This window comes from Rana temporaria, chromosome 6, assembly GCF_905171775.1.
Source record: "Rana temporaria chromosome 6, aRanTem1.1, whole genome shotgun sequence".
Taxonomy (NCBI): domain Eukaryota; kingdom Metazoa; phylum Chordata; class Amphibia; order Anura; family Ranidae; genus Rana; species Rana temporaria.
This window is the reverse complement of record NC_053494.1, coordinates 166,854,843-166,874,614: the sequence shown is the minus strand read 5'-3', so window position 1 is coordinate 166,874,614 and position 19,772 is coordinate 166,854,843. Positions and strand designations below refer to the sequence as shown.

The 19,772-nt window shown below is 45.0% G+C and overlaps 1 protein-coding gene across 2 annotated transcripts in view; it reads left to right on the top strand.

Moving 5' to 3' along the window:
* Positions 1-3,314: 3,314 nt before the first annotated feature.
* METAP1D (methionyl aminopeptidase type 1D, mitochondrial) overlaps positions 3,315-19,772 on the top strand; it is a 245,406-nt gene continuing 228,948 nt past the window's right edge. The window contains exon 1 of one of the 2 annotated variants that reach the window (XM_040357752.1): positions 3,315-3,419. In XM_040357752.1, coding sequence (XP_040213686.1) covers positions 3,380-3,419 — 40 coding nt within the window. In that variant the 5' untranslated portion in view covers positions 3,315-3,379. The remainder of the gene's footprint in view (positions 3,420-19,772) is intronic. The other variant, XM_040357751.1, reaches the window with a different exon arrangement.

Below are 19,772 nucleotides of genomic sequence, written 5' to 3'. Positions count from 1 at the left end.
TCCCTCAGTTCTCTAAGGGGAAGGAGCCATGCCGTAAGCCGGTGCCCTCCTATTCCGCGCAGAAGTGGTATTTTCGTCAATCTGGGTCAGCCAGCAGATCCTCCCAGTCTGAAGCTCCAGCTGGGGGACAGAAGCGTCCCTGGGTGCGCAAGCCAAACAATCCGGCTCTCAAGCCTGCTACCGCATGAAGTTTTGCCCCCGCCCAACTCAAGGGTTGGGGGGACGGCTTTGCAGCTTGGTGGACATCCCTGCTCTCCGACCAGTGGGTCTGCGAGGTGGTAACTTTGGGGTACAAGGTCGAGTTTCTTTCTTGTCCACCAAACAGATTCTTTCCCTTAAATCTTCCACTTCTTCAGGCTCGTCGGGCTACTTTAATTGGAGCAGTACAAGACTTGCTCAGGTGCGGGGTCATTTTACCTGTGCCAATACAAAAAAGGTTTCAGGGATTCTACTCGAATCTGTTTGTGGTCCCAAAGGACGGTGTCTGTCCGATCTTGGACCTCAAGGCCCTCAATGCCTTTGTGAGGGTGCGAAAGTTCAGGATGAAATGCATTCGTTTGGTGGTTGCTGCGGTCCATCCGGGGGACTTTCTGGCGTCCCTGGACATCAAGGACGCATACTTGCATGTGCCCATCTGCACCGGGCATCAGAGGTTTCTGCGATCAGCGAAGACCACTATCAGTTTGTGGCTCTTCCCTTTGGCCTAGCGTCGGCACCCAAGAGTGTTCACCAAAGTGCTCGCCCCAATTCTGGCTTTGCTCAGACAGCGAGGCATTGCTGTCGTGGGCTACTTAGACGATCTTCTGAGAGCAGCTTCCGGCTCAGAATTAGAGGACGAGTGTATAGCCAGTCAGACCCTCCAGGAATTCTGTTGGGTGCTGAACATTCAGAAGTCGGTCTTGGTACCGACTCAGTGTCGGGAGTACCTAGGATTAATTCTGGACTCCTTGGAGGCGAAGGTCTTCCTTCCTTTGGAGAAGTTGCAGACACTCCAGTCGGCGGTGAAATTGTTAGCATCCCGCAAATGGTCGTCTCTCCATTTTTGCATGCGAGTTCTGGGCCTCATGGTGGATGTCTGGATCGTCAGATTCAGGTAAGTCGCCTGGTCAGGGCTTCCCTGAGTTGGTGGCTGAGATCCCCAGGTCTTCAGTCCATAAAGTGGTTCCTTCCTTTCCATTGGACTGTGATCACGACGGACGTAAGCCTCACAGGTTGAGGGGGAGTCTGGGGGGTCCAGTCTGCATTGGGTCGCTGGACTCCGGGCGAATGTCACCTGCCGATCAATGTAGAGGCTATGCCTCTCCTCGTAGTCACAGAGGCTACAAGGACATCCTATCAGGATCCAGTCGGACAACGCCACGGCGGTGGCTTATGTCAACCATCAGGGGGGAACAAGAAGCTCGGCTGATGCATTGGAGGTCGCTCACATCCTGCGGTGGGCGGAAAGGAGCGTGCCGGCTCTGTGAGCTGTTTACATTCCAGACGTAGAAAACTGGAAGGTGGACTACCTAAGTCGCCAGATGCTGGATCAAGGGGAATGGTCGTTACATACGGAGGTGTTTCAACTCCTTTTCCGGAGGTGGGGCACACCGGACGTGGATCTCCTGGCCTCTCGACACAATTTAAAGGTGTCGAGGTTCGTGGCCAGGTCCAGAGATCCTTGGACAGACGCGTCGGTGGCCCCGTTGGGGTCAGTATCGGCTAATTTATGCGTTTCTCCCACTGAAGTTCCTTACTCGTCTGCTCCGCAGAGTGGACACCGAGGGGATCCGGGTGATTCTAATCGCTCCTGATTGGCCCCGACGTCCCTGGTACGCCGACCTTGTGCGCTTGGTGGTGGATGCACCCTGGCGGCTGCCAATGCGGCTTCTGTCTCAAGGCCCTATACTTCATCCTGCTTTACAGTCGCTGGCTTTAACAGCATGGCTATTGAAAGCCAGGTGCTAAGGGACCGAGGTCTGTCGGATTTGGTCATTTCAACCATGCTGAGGGCCCCGGAAGTCATCTTCGTGGAAGATCTATCATCGCACTTGGAAGGCCTACATCTCTATGTGCGATGAGATGGAGTGGCGTCCACAGACGTATTCGGTTTCCAGGGTCCTGATGTTGACTTAAGCACCATTAAGGGATGGATTTCAGCCTTGGCTGTTTTTTTTCAATGACCCTTGGCGACCCACTCGTTGGTAGGTACTTTTGTGCAGGGGGCTCCGACATGTGCTTCCCCCGATTAGACCACCGCTTCCTCTGTGGGATTTGAATCTGGTGTTCTCGGCTCTTCAGGAGCCTCCTTTTGAGAACATCAAAGAAATTCCTCTCAACGCTATCTCAGAAAGTGCCTTTTCTAGTGGCCATTACATCTGTCAGACGTGTTTCTGAGTTGGCGGCCTTGTCTTGCAAGTCGCCATACTTGGTCCTCCACAAGTATAAAGAGGTGCTACGCCCGCAGCCTTCCTTTCTTCCGAAGGTAGTTTCAGCTTTTCACCTGAATGAGGACATTGTACTTCCGTCCTTGTCCGTCACATCCCAAAGAGGCTGCACTACATACCTTGGATGTGGTACATGCTCTGCAGGTGTACCTGTCTGCTACTGCTCCGTTCCGGAGGTCGGACTCACTGTTTGTGGCGGTATCTGGTCCGCAAAGGGCCTGATATAGCCTCCTGCCGCTGTTTCCCTTCTCATTGGATCGATTGATATTGCCTCCTGCCGCTGTCTCCCTTCTCATTGGATCGATTGATATTGCCTCCTGACGCTGTCAATTGAAAGTTATGACAATGGAGCGGGGCTGAGTCTGTCTGAGTCAATAGAGGCAGCATCGGGACTAGGGAGCGAAAGTGGCTTTCTGTGGGGGCACCTGCTGAAGAGGAGGGGCATGGAGCCCCGGCGGGGGACCCCAGAAGAGGAGGATCTGGGCTGCTCTGTGCAAAACCACTACAGAACAGGTAAGTATAACATGTTTGTTATTTTTTTATTATTATTTTTTTAAAGGGGTTTAGTAACACTTTAATATTAAGCGTGTGTTTCCCTTTAAGGTGCTGGATTTTGGGATGACCTTCCAAAAACAGATTTCAATGAGACGTGCAATTTACTAAAAATAGATGACGTTATATCAGCAGCGATCATACAAGTATGAGTGAGAATTCCAAGATATTTTCCTAGAACTGCATTTTACATAACCAATCACACATCTCATCACTGACACGGCACATAAACTTTGCGTTTTAGCTTCTTGGCTCAGTTCCGCTCCGTCGCTGGCGCCAGATTTGCCCGCTTGTGGGCGGTACCCAGCGCCAAAGACAGGTCTTCCGCCAGTGAGTAATAGCCAATCGGCGTCCTCGGATCTGTAACATGTGAGAACACGTGACTGGAGGCGCTGATCACGATGCCGGCGTGTAGAGTCCTCCGCTGTATTGTGCAGAGAGGTAAGAGGCGGCGGAGGGGTCAGGCAATGGAAACGTGCTGTTCATATAGTGCCAGCAGAGCGGGAAGGACACGGAATGTGTGCCAATGTCGCACACCTAATGTCACTCACTCACCCACCAATGTCACACACTTGCTGCATGCTGGGCACTTTACCCTTCATATACTTTATACTGTAATATTGGCACTGTTGCTGTGTACATGCATCGATTTGTAGGCATCTCTCCACAGTCATTATGGGGGTTTACATGACACAAAAATGTCAGTGCCGTTCCCAGGTACGGTCCACCAGATAATGTCAGTGCAGCTCCCAGGCACGGTCCACCAGATAATGTCAGTGCAGCTCCCAGGCACGGTCCACCAGATAATGTCAGTGCAGCTCCCAGGCACGATCCACCAGATAATGTCAGTGCAGCTCCCAGGTACGGTCCACCAGATAATGTCAGTGCAGCTCCCAGGCACGGTCCACCAGATAATGTCAGTGCAGCTCCCAGGCAAGGTTAGATAATGTCAGTGCAGCTCCCAGGTACGGTCCACCAGATAATGTCAGTGCAGCTCCCAGGTATGGTCCACCAGATAATGTCAGTGCAGCTCCCAGGTACGGTCCACCAGATAATGTCAGTGCAGCTCCCAGGTACGGTCCACCAGATAATGTCAGTGCAGCTCCCAGGTATGGTCCACCAGATAATGTCAGTGCAGCTCCCAGGTACGGTCCACCAGATAATGTCAGTGCAGCTCCCAGGCACGGTCCACCAGATAATGTCAGTGCAGCTCCCAGGCACGGTCCACCAGATAATGTCAGTGCCGCTCCCAGGTACATCCCACCAGATAATGTCAGTGTAGCTCCCAGGTACGGTCCACCAGATAATGTCAGTGCAGCTCCCAGGCACGGTCCACCAGATAATGTCAGTGCCGCTCCCAGGTACATCCCACCAGATAATGTCAGTGTAGCTCCCAGGTACGGTCCACCAGATAATGTCAGTGCAGCTCCCAGGCACGGTCCACCAGATGTCAGTGCCGCTCCCAGGTACGGTCCACCAGATAATGTCAGTGCAGCTCCCAGGTAAGGTCCACCAGATAATGTCAGTGCAGCTCCCAGGTACAGGCCACCAGATAATGTCAGTGCAGCTCCCAGTACATCCCACCAGATAATGTCAGTGCAGCTCCCAGGCATGGTCCACCAGATAATGTCAGTGCAGCTCCCAGTACATCCCACCAGATAATGTCAGTGCAGCTCCCAGGCATGGTCCACCAGATAATGTCAGTGCAGCTCCCAGGTACAGTCCACCAGAAAATTTGTCAGTGCAGCTCCCAGGTACATTCCACCAGATAATGTAAGTCCTTCTCCCAGTTGCGGCCCGCGTCTCGGTTTTATACGGCCCCCCACTTGCAATTTGCTACTATCACTTTTGTGGCCCCCCAAGCTCCACACAGGGTAAGATGAGCTTGGTTTAGAAAAATATATATACAGTACCTGACCGCGATATTGTACATAATCGCGGTCAGGCAGACCGACATTGGCCGCAGGAGCCCAGCGCTGAGCTCTGTCGCTCCTCCCACTCGCCGCACGCAATACATTCCTATGGATGCGCTGCATCTCGTGGGGAGGGTGAGCGTGAGAAGCACAGTTTTACAGCGGCGATATCCAGCGCAATCCCATTGTGCTGGATATACAAAATCGCCGTATTAGTGCTCGGATGAACACAATTACACCGAATTTTAATGGTTCAAAGAATGTCGGGCAAAATGGTCGGCCCTCACGCATGTTCACTTCATCAAATCTAGCCCTCTTTCAAAAAAGTTTGGACACCCCTGATCTATGGGGATTAGAGAGTAACAGGAGGGGGGGGGGGGGGCACACACACAGTTTTTGTATGCTCGATGGCAAGTGGTTAACCCCCTTAGCGGTAAACCCGAGCGTGACTCGGGGTAGGTTTCCAATGTTAGGATCGGTATCCCCGAGTCACGCTCGGGGTGGACGTGCAGAGTGTGCAGCGGCGCGGCTTACCTTTCGCTGGATCCACAGGCAAGTTACTTACCTTGTCCTGGATCCAGCGATGCTACCGCGCTGTGTGAGCAAGCGGGTCCTCCTCGCTCGATTCACAGTGTCCCCGTGTGCCGCCGATCTCCGTTCCCTGCGACGTTACGACGCACGGGAGCGGAGAACGGCACCAAATTCAAAAAAGTAAACAAACACTTTACATACAGTATACTGTAATCTTATAGATTACAGTACTGTATGTAAAAAATACACACCCCCCTTGTCCCTAGTGGTCTGCCCAGTGCCCTACATGTTCTTTTATAAAATAAAAAATTTCATTTCTGCCTAAAAACTGTAGATTGTCCAAAAGTGTCCCTTTATGTCAAAAATGGCTTTAGATCAGCTAGAAAACAGCGATAATAAATTATAATCACTTGCAGAAATGTGCGATAGCGATTTGTGGGGAAATTCGTCATAAAAATAAATAAATAATGACAGCGACAATTCTGCAACTGAGCAAATTTCAGTGATTTTGAGTTGATTACATTATTGAATAATTTTTATTATAATTATATTATTATTTGGTATAATTATTTATAATTATTTATTATATTATAATTTATAATTTTGTTTTAAAAAAAAAATCATACCCGGGATGCCTACAAGACTCTTGCTTGGTCAGATTTAAGTGAGTTATTTCTAAAAATTACAGGCCTACAGTATAAAACGCCAAATTTCCTTGCAAAATAATTGTACCGCTTTTGGTACGTAATTCCAGACAGAATCATACCACCAGGGAGGTTAAACTAAAAATCAATCCTCCCCTGTCTTATACACCAAGAGCTCCAGTACCTGAAACATGTTAGAATCACAATATTCCTTTCATGGGTCACTTTTGTGCCAGTCCCTCAGTTGACCTGATTTCTGGTGTACAGAAGATTCAGGGAGCTGATTATATAGATACATTTCATAGAGTTATACTAGTATTGACAAAAAAGTTTTTTTAAAAGAATATAAAAGTGTATCAAAAGACTATTAAAAGTCATTTGTGTTTATATTTTCCTGAGCTTCCGCTTGAAACATTTTTTTCCTCTTTGGAGATAAATGTGTGTGCAAATATTTTCATTGGCTCAGAATGATCTTTTTGGATCAGAGATGTTTCTTATCTTTTAATTATCAGAGTTGAGGGGGAGGGGGCATTGTTCCAAGTCAGTGCTTTGATATGACTGTACCTGGCCTCTAATCCATCACTGGCCACTGTTGCTTGTCTCTTTAGCACTGACTGCCATCCCGGCCCATACAAAGGTCCCATTCATCTTCTCCTTCCACCAGCTCCAGCCCTCGTGACAATTACTATCTCTTGTAAAAGGCTAAATTGTTAGCAAAAAGTATTTTACAATAAAAAGCATTCAAACTATCTGGTTGTGCTTTTTAATAGCATGTTTATGGAATTAGGATGATATGAAAATATCAGAATATTGTGCTTTTAATTTCCAGGAATGGCCAAATTTTATTCTGATTTCGGAGGTAGAGAGTGGTGCAATTTTGCCATTTTTGTTTAGAATTGGATAAAATGCTTTACTTAATTTGTATGTTCAAAGTATCAATTAACTCTGTCTAAAAAAATATCCAAGCAAGTATTCTTAAAGCGGAGCTCTACCCAAAAGAGAAGCTCCGCTTGTCTGCCTCCTCCCCCCTCCAGTGCCACATTTGGCACCTTGTAACGGGGGAGGGGGGAGAAGGTACCTGGTTTTGACAGGTACCTGCTCCCACTTCCTGCTGAGTTTGCCACAGCGAATTCAGCCTGAAGTTAGTTTCTTGCCGCAGCTGGCCCATTGAGAAAGCGTAGTAGGAAACCGGCTGTGAAGCCGCAAGGCTTCACTGTCTGTCTCCCTTATCCAAGATGGCGACGCCAGCACCCGAGAGTCAATTCAAGAATCGGCTTGGGTGAGGACACCGTGGGTTACCCGGACAGTAAGTGCCCTAATAGTAAATTTTTGGTGGGGCGACTGGAGCTCTGCTTTAACTCAAAAAAGTGCACTCTACTTCTGCTCCAAAACTCGCGTTTTTTTTTTTTTTTTAACCAACTTCCTGTTAGAGGGTGACTGTGTTTGTTCTCCATGGTCTCACTGTTTATAGAAACGTAACCACCCTCTCTTGCTTGCTCCCAAGAGGAACTAGGGACTATGGGATTTGTAGTGTCTATTATATTGAACTATTAACCTCTCCTATCAGTTCATCCATATAACAACGTATTACAATAAAGTGCTTCAAACACAAACATGTAATTTCTATAATATACAGTATAGAGGTCGACCGATATATCGGCCGATTCTTGGCACTTTCTAATTAATCGGCATCGGCTGATTGTTTAAAAAAAAAAGCCGATTTACTTCAGCGCGACTTGCATTGACTTCTATGATACAGAAGTCATTGCAAATTGCCTGAAGTTTGTGGAGCAACTTGTCTCTGGGCAGCATGCCAAGTGTGAGAAAAGATACAATGGGCCGGATTCAGAAAAGAGATACGCCGGCCTATTTCCTGATACGCCGTCGTATCTCTGAGTCCGGCCATCGTATCTATGCGCCTGATTCATAGAATCAGGTTGCGCATAGATATCCCTAAGATCCGACAGGTGTAAGTGATTACACCGTCGGATCTTAGACTGCAATCTCACGCTGGCCGCTAGGTGGCGCTTCAGTTTGTTTACGCGAGGAATATGCAAATTAGTAGTTACGTCGATTCAGAAACGAGCGACCGCCCGGCGCTTTTTTTTACGTCGTTTGCGTTTGGCTTTTTCCGGCGTAAAGTTACCCCTGCTATATGAGGGGTATGTGCGGCGTATCCTATGTTAAGTATGGCCGGCGTTCCCACGCAGAGTTTTGAAATTTTTACGTCGTTTGCGTAAGTCGTTCGCGAATACGGCTGGATGTAATTTACGTTCACGTCGAAAGCATGACGATTTGCCGACGTCATTTGGAGCATGCGCACTGGGATTCAGTCGCGGCTGGTGCCTGGATTTACGCTACGCCGCCGCAACTTTACAGGCAAGTGCTTTGTGAATAAAGCACTTGCCTGAAAAACTTGCGGCGGCGTAACGTAAATGAGTTACGTTACGCCAGCAGAAAGATCCGCTGATCTTTCTGAATCTGGCCCAGGATTTCTACTTATCAATGAACTGAACAGCACTCAGTCTTTTTGGGTATAATTCTATCAGAATGGCACAACTCAGTTTAGCCATTTAAAGACTAAGGGCCATATTCTCAGAGAAGTTACGATGGAGTATCTCAGGATACTCCATCGTAACTCCCTTTTTTGGCCAGTGTATCTATGCTCCTGATTCTCAGAATCATTTTTGTATAGATACACTTAAGATCCGCCATCTGTAAGTCACTTACACTGGCGGATCTTAAATGCAATGACGCCGGCCGCCGCTAGATGGCATTTACGTGAAGGAGTCATTTGCATATGCAAATGATCCTTCTACGCCGATTCCCGAACGAGTTCGCGTCGCGTAACCGTCGTTTGCGTAAGCGGAAACTTACCCCTGCTATATGAGGGGTAAGTTTCCGCAAGTCTCGCGTAGGCCATGTTACGGATGGCGTCGGGTCCCCGTCGTGTTTTTCCGTCGGATACGTCGTTTACGTAAGTCGTTCTTGAATACGACTTTACGTCAATGACGCACACGTCGGCGTCATTGACGTTTTCCGCCGAGAACTGGAGCATGCGCACTGGGCTTTTTGCAGCCCGGCGCATGCCCAGTTCTTTTGCATCGGGGGCGCGCTTCATTTGAATAGAAGCCGCCCCCTTGGAGATCCGCCAGGCTACGCCGGGACACTTACACTCCGCTGTCCCAAGTTATGGAGCAAGTGGTTGGGGAATACAACACCTGCTCCAGTAAGTTGGGACAGCGGAGTGTAAGTGCCCTAAGCGAAGCAGGCGGAGATTCTTTGAGAATATGGCCCTATATCTTTTCTGACACTTGTTGCTTACAATTAAAAATTCTGTATTTTCTGCTAGCAAATCACTTAGAACCCCCAAACATCATATATATATTTTTTTTGCACCCAGGGAATAAAATAGCAGTTGTTGCAATATTTTATGTCACACAGTATTTGCACAGTGGTCTTTTTTGGGAAAAAATACACTTTAATGAATAAAAAAAAAAAAAAAATGAACAGTAAAGTTAGCCCACTACCAATGCAAAAATGGATGCAAAACGGACCGTTGTTTTCATCCGATCTGTTTTTTTAACGGAAGTAAAATGGGGCTTTGATCAATTTCAAAAAACAAATGTTGACAGAAGTGGATGCAAACGGATGATCAACCATTTACATCTGTTTTTCCATAAAGATGCATTGAAATCTGTTTTTCATCTGTCAATGTATGGATAAACCGACAAACAATCCGTATGTGTGAAAGGGGCCCAACGCTGATATTGGCCCTACATTGCTTACCGAAAAACTGAGCTGTGGGTGCCTGATTCAGCACTTTCCAGTTCAATATAATTTGATCCAAAGGTGAATGGCTAGTATAAGTTGGTAAGGGATTCGATCACTACAATGGAAGTTCTTTGCTCAGAATATTGTTGTTGATAAAGATCCCTTTATCCCATTTTGGCCTTTTTTTTTTCTTCTTACTGATGTATTATAGAAATTATATGTTAGAACTAAGTACTTTGTTATAAAAAAAAATTTATACTGACACATTCGATAACAGAGGTTACTAGTTTACTATAATACACTCCAGGGTTTTTAGTTAGCGCTGAATTTATAATGAAACAGTTGCCAGGCTGGTAAGATTCCATCAGTTACATATCTTCTAGCATACCATCGCTAGCAGGGATGAGCTTTGTTAGAGCCTGCATCTTTCAGCACTGTCCCAATCCTGCTATTGATACCCTCTCAGAACAGATTTGCTGTGTCTAGTCAATCAGCAACGCAATCATTGCTACATGCCTGCTGCGATTTTATGAGAACTGCTCGGCAATAAATCTGGGCTCCTTTGTGTCGCCGAAGAGGTTTTAATTCCCAGAACATAGGTCATGTCATTGATAGACTACCCAGCTGATCTGACCGGACGTTTACTAGCGACTTTATTATGCAAGTATGGTTGTTGGAACTTTCTCTAAATTTTCCTTTTACTTTCTTATTTTTACAGTCACAGGAAGGAGCCTGAGAAGCTCCCAGATTAGAGGGATATTTTATGAGAGTTGTCATCAAAAACATCTGCACTGAAGCATGAGTCTAAAATATAGCACAGCTCTCCTTCTAGCACAAAAATTAAACCTTTTTTTGTCCTCTTTTGTAATCGATTGAGTATGGATATTATGTATGTTTGATATCAAGTGGACAGGAAGGAAAGAAGATGACCATATTTTCGTGTGCTTGCACCAAGTACAGTGGCAAGAAAAAGTACATGAACACCTTGGAATTAAAGTGGTTGTAAAGGCTGAAGGTTTTTACCTTAACGCATTCTCAGCAGTAAGGTAAACAACCTTCCCTGTGCAGCCCCCCCCGCCCCCCTTATACTTACCTGAGCCGATCTTGATCCAGCGATGTGCACGAAAGCAGCATCGCTCATGGCTCTCGCCCTCATTGGCTTAGAGACAGCAGCGGAAGTTATTGACTCTCACTGCTGTCAGTCATTCCCAGTGAGGAGGGGGGTGACTCTGTGTGTCACTGGACACATAGAGCTGGCTCAGGAGCAAACCACACAAGTGCTATGTGGCTTGCTATGGTGGGCAGTTGGTGGGGTAGAGCAGCCAGAAGAGGACCCCAGAAGGTGAGGATCTGGGCTGCACTGTGCAAAACCGCTGCACAGAGCAGGTAAGTATAACATGTTTGTCAAAAAAAAAATAGTTTTACAATCACTTTATCTGGTTATCTTCTATTGAAGTCTTTTCCATAGACTTCAATAGAAACGCCTGACTTGAGCAGAAAAACGCTCAAATAGCAGCTCTCCACCTCTAATCTCCTCTCCCTTTCCTCCCCCTAGTGTTTCTATTGGCTAAACAAAAACGCCTGAAGCTGTAAAACGCTTGTAATGCGCTTTAAAAAAGCTTGTAAAAAAAAAATCCTGAAAAACACCAGTAAATCGATAAGCTCCATTCACACCTGAGTGTAAGGCCTAGTACACACGAGAGGATTTATCCGCAGATACGGTCCACCGGACCGTTTCCACGGATAAATCCTCTCGAGGATTTCCACAGATTTGGATCTGATGGAGTGTACTCACCATCGGATCAAAATCCGCGCCGAAATCCCATCGCGATGACGTGTCGCGCCGTTACGACGCATGCGGGGGATCCATTCGGACGGATTGATCCGGTGAGTCTGTACAGAACAGCGGATCAATCCATTGGGATGGATTCAAGCGGATAGATTTTAAAGCATGTCTTCAAATTGTTATCCGCTTGAAATCCATCCCAGGGGATAAAAATCCACGGAAACAGATCCGCTGGATTGTACACACCAGGGGATCTATCCGCTGGAGCCGGTCCGCGGATCAATTCCAGCGGATGGATCCTCTCGTGTGTACGGGGCCTTCGCCTCAGCTCTAAAAATGCCCAACAAGACAAATCCCATTCATTTATATGGCCCATGTTTACATCTGAGTGTTCTGTTGTCTTAAGCAAAATGCTCAAAAAAAGTACATGAGCTTCTTTTTTGGCAGATTACTAGCGTTTTACTGCTTTTCATTGGTCTCTTGTCAACTCAGAACGACTGTGCAGAATGCTGCAAAAAAAAAAGAGAAAAAAAACGCTTGGAAAAATAGCATTGTCTAGATGTGAACAGAGCCTTATGCCCCGTACACACGATCGGGATTCCCGGTGGTAAAAAGTCCACCGGAAAAACCGAGAACCTGCTTTGTCACTTTCCCAGTGTACACACCAGAGGTTTTCCCGTTGGGAATACTACGGTGAGAGCTTTGGCTGGGAATCTCGGCCGTATGTATGCTCCCCCGCAGTGTTTCCCATAGGGAAAATGACCACCGGGAATTGTGGCAGGAAAAAAAGAAAACATGTTCTAATTTTTGCTGCCGCGATTCCCAGTGGTTTTCCTATCGGGAAAACTGCCATGGAGCATACACACAGCCAGTTTTCCTGGCCAAAAGCTGTCATGGCAGTTTTCCCTACGGGAAAACTGGTCGTGTGTACACGAATCTACAGAGACACAGGACATTTTTTAACCTGCCAGGGAGACTTATTCATGAGTAATAAGAAAACGTGTGCTGTAGCTGTTTGGACTTTTGACTCTTGTAGAAGAGTAAATTTTACATTTCATTTTTCGGTTTCTTTATTAGTAATAGCTTAGTTATTACTTATAATATATATTATTACACACAGTAATTTTTTTTTTCCGGACAAACAATACTTTCCTTTGGAAATAAAAAAGGAATTACCGCGCTAGAGAACAATCAGAAAAAATTACTAAGAAAGCTGCAACAACAGAGTGTCATACTTTCCTTTGGTTATATTTTCTTCTATGAAAAGACATAAGGACAAAAACAAAATAAAAACAAGTATGCTAGTCTGACCAATGGTAATTTTACAATAACTAGTGTTGCTGTAGATAACTTTTTATTCTAAGATTTGTCCCATTTACAAACCAGGTTTAAAGCATGTCTAAGTTATTTATAAATTTAATAAGACATTTTTTAAACTTTGTGTCTTATGTAATACAAGGAAATAGAACAAAATGAGTAAAACAACATCTGAATAGTAGTAGTATTATTATTATTATTATTATTTTTTTTTTATTATCAATTTTTTTTTTTTTTGCTAAAAACAAAGTTAGGGATTAATGGTAGACGTCAAATAAGGTTTAAAAGGGGTTTAATAGGAATATATATTTTTTTTCTTTCTTTTCACTTGCAATTTTACTGAATTTGTCATTATGTAGAGATGAAAAGATTGGGTGCATACCCAAGGTACTTGGATACACTTTTTTGGGGAATGCATTGTATAATTAAGGTCCTCAAGTGCAGGTGTACTTTTGTGCAAAAACACTATTAGCCAGATTCTGGTAGCTTTACGCCGACGTATCAGTAGATACGCCGACATAACTCTGAATCTACGCCGTCCTAAATTTTAAGCGTATTCTGGAAACCAGATACGCTTAAATTAGGCTAAGATACGAGCGGCGTAAGTCTCCTACGCCGTCGTATCTTAGGGTGCAATTTTTCCGCTGGCCGCTAGGTGGCGCTTTCATTGAGTTCGGAGTAGAATATGTAAATGACTAGATACGCCGATTCACGAACATACGTGCCTTTTTTTTACGTCGTTTATGTATGGCTTTTTCCGGCGTAAAGTTAGTCGAACAAATAGCTGGCCTAGTCAATGTTAAGTATGGCCGTCGTTCCTGCGTCAAAATTTGAAATTTTTACGTAGATTGCGTAAGTCGTCCGTGAATGGGGCTGGACGTAATTTACGTTCACGTTGAAACCAATACGTCCTTGCGGCGTACTTTGGAGCAATGCACACTGGGATATGTACACGGACGGCGCATGCGCCGTTCGTAAAAAACGTCAATCACGTCGGGTCACCACCCATTTACATAAAACACGCCCCTCATCCTCATTTGAATTAGGCGCGCTTACGCCGGCCCCATTTACGCTGCCGTAACTTAAGAGGCAAGTGCTTTGTGAATGCAGCACTTGCCTCTCTGACTTACAGCGGCGTAGCATAAATACGATACGCTACGCCGCCGCAAAGATACACACATGTACCTGAATCTGGCTATATGTACTTATCCAAAAACCAGACCTTGTGGGCAGGCTCGACTATATGTTCCATACTGATGAATAGAAAATCAGCCATTTATCTTTAAGAACCATGTAGTCATGGCTGTGCACTAGAATATGGATGCCAGGAGGAAGATTGGAAGTGAACCCTGCCCGCTGCAACAGAAAGCTAGATAGTATAGAGTAGGGGTGCCAAACTAAATGTCATTGCTGGCCGCACTAGCGTTATGGTTGCCCTCAAAGGGACAGTTTTATCTGTAAATCTAGATATCCAGAGCACCCCACTCCCCCTTACATCAGATGTCACCACCATCAGAAGTCGAGTGTCCCCCACCATCCCATACATCACCGTGGACCCCCCTTACCTTGTGCTGCTGCCGGGAGGAACCTGTGGGCAGAGTATGGAGGAGGACCAGAGGAGGCCTGGAGTGAAATGGCCCATGCCAGATTCGTCCCGCAGGCCTTGTGTTTGCCATATGTGGTGTAGAGGGTAACCCTGCTGCATCTGAGGTGTGTTTTTTGGTATATTGCCTATGGCGGGTAAGGGTACTCTCATACAATTTTTCCTACAAATGTACACCTGTAAGTATCAAGATGAAATGGATAAAGCAGAAAACCCCTTCAACCTGCTGGCCTGTTTAACAAAAGATGAGATGTTATAGCAGAGCCATGTACTGTGGTTTTATCAGGAGGCGAAGCTTGTAGGGGGAAATGCAGGAAGCACTTACTGTATTTACAATGGTGGGATCCATATTATAAGCTTTTCCAGCTTGAAATGATATGTGTGAGAAGATATTAAAAGCATTGCGAGGCGCAGGCTATACATATGCCCTATTTTACAGTTATTACTATCTGCGGAAAGAAACGGCCTGGCGACCGTTGTATTTTAATTTCATTTTTTCGTTTTGAGTTACACCTTACTGGCAGCATCCCTGACCACTACTGTTACCCGATGGCGCCTATGTTTCATCAAGCTTAGACAAGCAGACTACCTGGATCGTGGCCCAGCTGACCTGTTCAAGCTGATAAACATGATCTCCCCTGTTAAGGAATTCTAGACCTTTGGTAGCAAAATTCCCAAGGGATTTGAAAGAAAGCAGTGTTCAGGGTCCTGGACTCTTGCTTCGCAGGCCTCTGCTGCTGTTGTGCCATATCAGTTTATACCCTATGGGCTAAAACGCCAGCTAATCAGTTAGACCTCTTTGCTTTATTGGTAATTAAGGTCAAATATTCTTTTAAGATAAGATCACAAGAAGGAGAGGCAGCAGAGTATGCAGTGAAAGACTTGCGTTGTCAGGTTTTGATTGTTCTAGAGTACAAAAGAACGACTGCATGGGCTCAGTGGAGCAAGGACAAGAATACGTCACACCTGCTACCGTTATGTCAACTCCTGTTTAATTAATACAATTTAGCTTCTGGATGTTATTTTAAGGTGGTTTTCAACAAAATCTATAACCACCAATTCACTTGGATTGCAAAACATATATTTTGAACATAAAAAGTAACTGTGAATGTATAATTTCCCTCCCTCCCCAAATAGAACAGTCCAAAGTTAATAAATCATTTTAAAGTGTAAATGTATACCTAAAACTTTTCTTTTAGTTCTGGATAGAGTGAGAGTTTTTTTTTTATATTGTTATTAAAGGGGCAAGGAGGAAAATTCCTTACGGTTTGTGTGGAGTCCACAAATTAGAAATATTAAATAAGCTGCACCAGCTGAATTTCGATACATCTTTGGCTGGTTTAAGACAGTTAGAGACCTAAGATCATTATTCTGATGATTTACTGATCTGCATGTATAGCCTTCCCTGTCTCATGTTTTCCAGGAAAAATTAAGGCAGACCATAGATTATGCCAGTATTGATGAGGGAAACTCACCCGCAGCGCTATTGTGCTCTGCCGGCGAGGAGCCTTCCCCGCCAACAGAAAACAATGTTGCCGGCAATAGCCAGTAGCACTAATCGTTTTGGGAGAAACTGGCTACTTGTACACAATTTGATCAATTGATCTACCAGGGTGCCCATACATGGATAAAAAGTTGGCTAGTAACTTCTGAACCAGCTGAACTTCGATCTGTGTATGGCCAGGTTAGGTGGCAAGGTTGTTTTTCTGCTTTAACCTACTGCCTCTTCTCAGATAAGATCAGGGTTACCTGCAGACTCCGGGCCAGATTCATGTAGAATTACGGCGGCGTAACGTATCCCGTTTACGTTACTCCGCCGCAAGTTTTCAGCGTAAGTGCTTGATTCACAAAGCACTTGCCTGTAAACTTGCGGCGGCGTAGCGTAAAACCTGTCCGGCGCAAGCCTGCCTAATTCAAATGGGGCGTGTACCATTTAAATTAGGCGTGTTCCCGCCGTCGTATCTTTGTTAGTGAATTACAAATAAAGATACGACGCGGCAAATTTGAAAGTACGCTGGAGTATCAGCAGATACTCCGGCGTACTTTTTCTGTGAATCTGGCCCTCCATGTCTATTGCTTGGTCATACTGTAAATGGATTGAAATTCGACTGATTCTGCAGGGCCTGAATTTCGATTCATCTATTGCCATTTTCAATCCAGAGAATCTAATGATAGACTTGTCTTGAACCAGCTTGTTGGAAACATTTCCTCTGATCAGCGCTGAATGCAATAATGTGGCGGGGAGGATTCCTCCATCCACCTCTCTTGTGTGGATGGGGGAATCCTGTATGGCCAGCCTAAAGCAACACACAGACCTTTTTGAGTTAAAAATAAATGGCCGACATTCTGCCCGTGTGTGTATGTTGGTATGTCCGGCTTCTGTTGGACGTGCATGCTGGAAAACCATCATCCGACTGACTCCCGATCAGCGCTCTCAGCCAATGGCAGAGATCGCTGATCAGAGTGTTCAGCTAAGCGGGGAAGATCTCTGTACTAACATTGCATAGTTAGTACAGCAGTTCCGACCGGAGCTGACATTTTCTTTTCGTTCAACCTGCGGGGTTGAACGAAAAAAACTAGTAGTATGTACCCAGCTTTAGGCTTGCATTATGTTGAATAACAAAAATGTTCAACAGGGCACGGACCTCTATCTCAATACTGTGGATCGTTCTTTTGTAGATAGATGTATAGTGATGGGGAAATTTATACTAGCCATAACAGATCATTCTAATCTAAACTTGGGTATGCCTTTCGATTGAAGAAAATAATCTAGTGTAATCAAAATGAGTCTATTGCAATATTCACATTAATTTACTTATCTTCTGTTGTAACAATTTATTATTATTATTTTATTATTAATAGTTATTTATTTTGTAACTGTTTATTTCACTTTTTTTGTTAAATGTTTTTTTATTGAAAAACATTTTTTTGCATACAATACAGCAAAAAAAAAGAACAAAAAAGACAAATATTCATGTACAGAAAAGAGTAACACACATGTTCTGTGATGCACAATAAAACAGGCATCTTAACACATCAAGTATCAGTCTCATAGTTAACCCTGCAAGGAATACATCATGAGTAGTTTAATAAGCCATCTCCATAGGCTTATCTGTAATGCCGCGTACACACAATCGAAATTTACGACAACAAATGTTCGATGGGAGCTTGTTGTCAGAAATTGCGACCGTGTGTATGCTCCATCGAACATTTGCTGTCGGAATTTCCGACAACGAAAATTTGAGCGCTGCTTCTCAAAGTTTCCGACAACAAGTTTTGTTGTCGGAATGTCCGATCTTCTGTACGCGGCATTAGAGTAATGAAAGTATATAAAGAAGACAAACAATAAACATACATTCTAGGGTAATATCCACTAGGGGTGGGGAGGACAAAGTGAGACATTTAGTCTAAACCATAGTAAGGAGCGAGGTGAAAAAAATAAACAACAATAAAGTAATGAAAGAAAAATGAGGAGGGTTCTTCCCCTCCAAATTCCACTTCTCATATTATTTTCCTATGTCTGATCATGGGACGATGCTATCCCATGGTCCTGCCTGTTCGGCTACTATCTCACAATATTCCATTCACCCCCCTTATTTACAGTCCATTTCCATTCCCTTCCCTCTCCCCCCCCCCTCCCCCCAAAAAAATAAAAAAAACACCCCAATGTTCCCCTCCACTCTCCCTTCCCCCCCCAGGACTCCCCTCCCCCTCTCTTCTCTAATTTTAATCAATTCGCTTCTTCCCTTCCTCTGAAGAAATAAAACTATTCCATGGTGACCAAATTTTCAAATAGATTTCTCTTTTTTCCTGTTTGTCCATACTAGATCTTCCATCCTGTTCACCTCTTCCACCTTTTTGAGCCACATACTCAGAGTAGGGGGTTGTATCTGTTTCCATTTGAGCGGTATGCATGCTTTAGCAGCATTCACTAGGTGACACGGGATGGAATTCCCGTATGTTTCCCTCGGAATCTCTGATAAATGCAAAAGAAATAACGCTGGATCACTCCTGTTTTTCTGCCTCACTATATTTTGGAGTAATCTCTCGGACTTCCTTCCAGAATTTCTTAATTCTAGGGCAGGACCAAAAAATATGTAACAAGGTTCCCTGTTCTATCTGGCATCTCCAACACTCCCCTGATATATTTGGGAAACACCCTTGAAGTATTTCTGGGGTTTTGTACCATTGTGAAATAATTTTTATAATTTGTTTTTCTGTATTTTTGTACATGTTGCTGTCTTAAATATAGATTCTATTATTTTAGTTTTTTGGTCCTCCGAAAAGGTTCTCCCCAGGTCTATTTCCCATTTACGGAAAAAGGGCAACTGAAAATTCTCCGGTGGTTTAATCAGTAACGGATACATTTTAGATACTGCGTGCGGAATTGGTTCTTTTTCCATGCATTGTTTCTCAAATGGTGTTAAACTGCGATCCAAGGAGCATGGTGCTACTACAGCACTTAGGAAATGTCTTAAAGCGGGGGTTCACCCTATATAAAAAAAATAAATACATTTTTTTCCCTCTAGCATTAAATCCGGCATAGTAGCGCGAGCTACACTATGCCGGTCTTAATTTTTTTTCCCCGTACTCACTATTATAGCGTACATAGAAGAATCCGGGGAATGGTCGTTCCTATGGACAGGGAAGGTGATTGACGGCCGACCGTGGCACGTCACGCTTCTCCGGAAATAGCCGAAATAGGCTTGGCTCTTCACAGCGCCTGCGCATAGCCTGTGCGCAGGCGCCGTGAAGAGCCGAGACCTACTCCGGCTGTCTTCGGGGAGCGTGACGTGCCAGAGCCGGCCGTCAATCACCCTCCCTCTTGCTAGGAACGCCCATTCCCCGCGGCAGACGGAATCGTCAATGCACGATATAACCGTGAGTACCGGGATAAAAAAATTAAGACCGGCATAGTGTAGCTCGCGCTACTATGCCGAATTTTATGCTGCATTGTTCTTAAGGAGGGTGAACTACCGCTTTAATTGTGCCGCTTGCCAAAAATCTAATTGAAAAGGACCATTTCTATACATCAGTTCCTGCAATGTTGCCAGTTTCCTGATCTCATAAAATGCGAGGCCTGATACAGTCCTTGTTCAATCAATACCGCAAAGGGTCCTTTCTGTATACCTGGTATGAATTGAGGGTTACCTAATATAGGCACAAAAGGTGAATTCTGTGTAGATATATTTTCCTTGGGGGAAAAAAGGTTATAGCACACCCGTA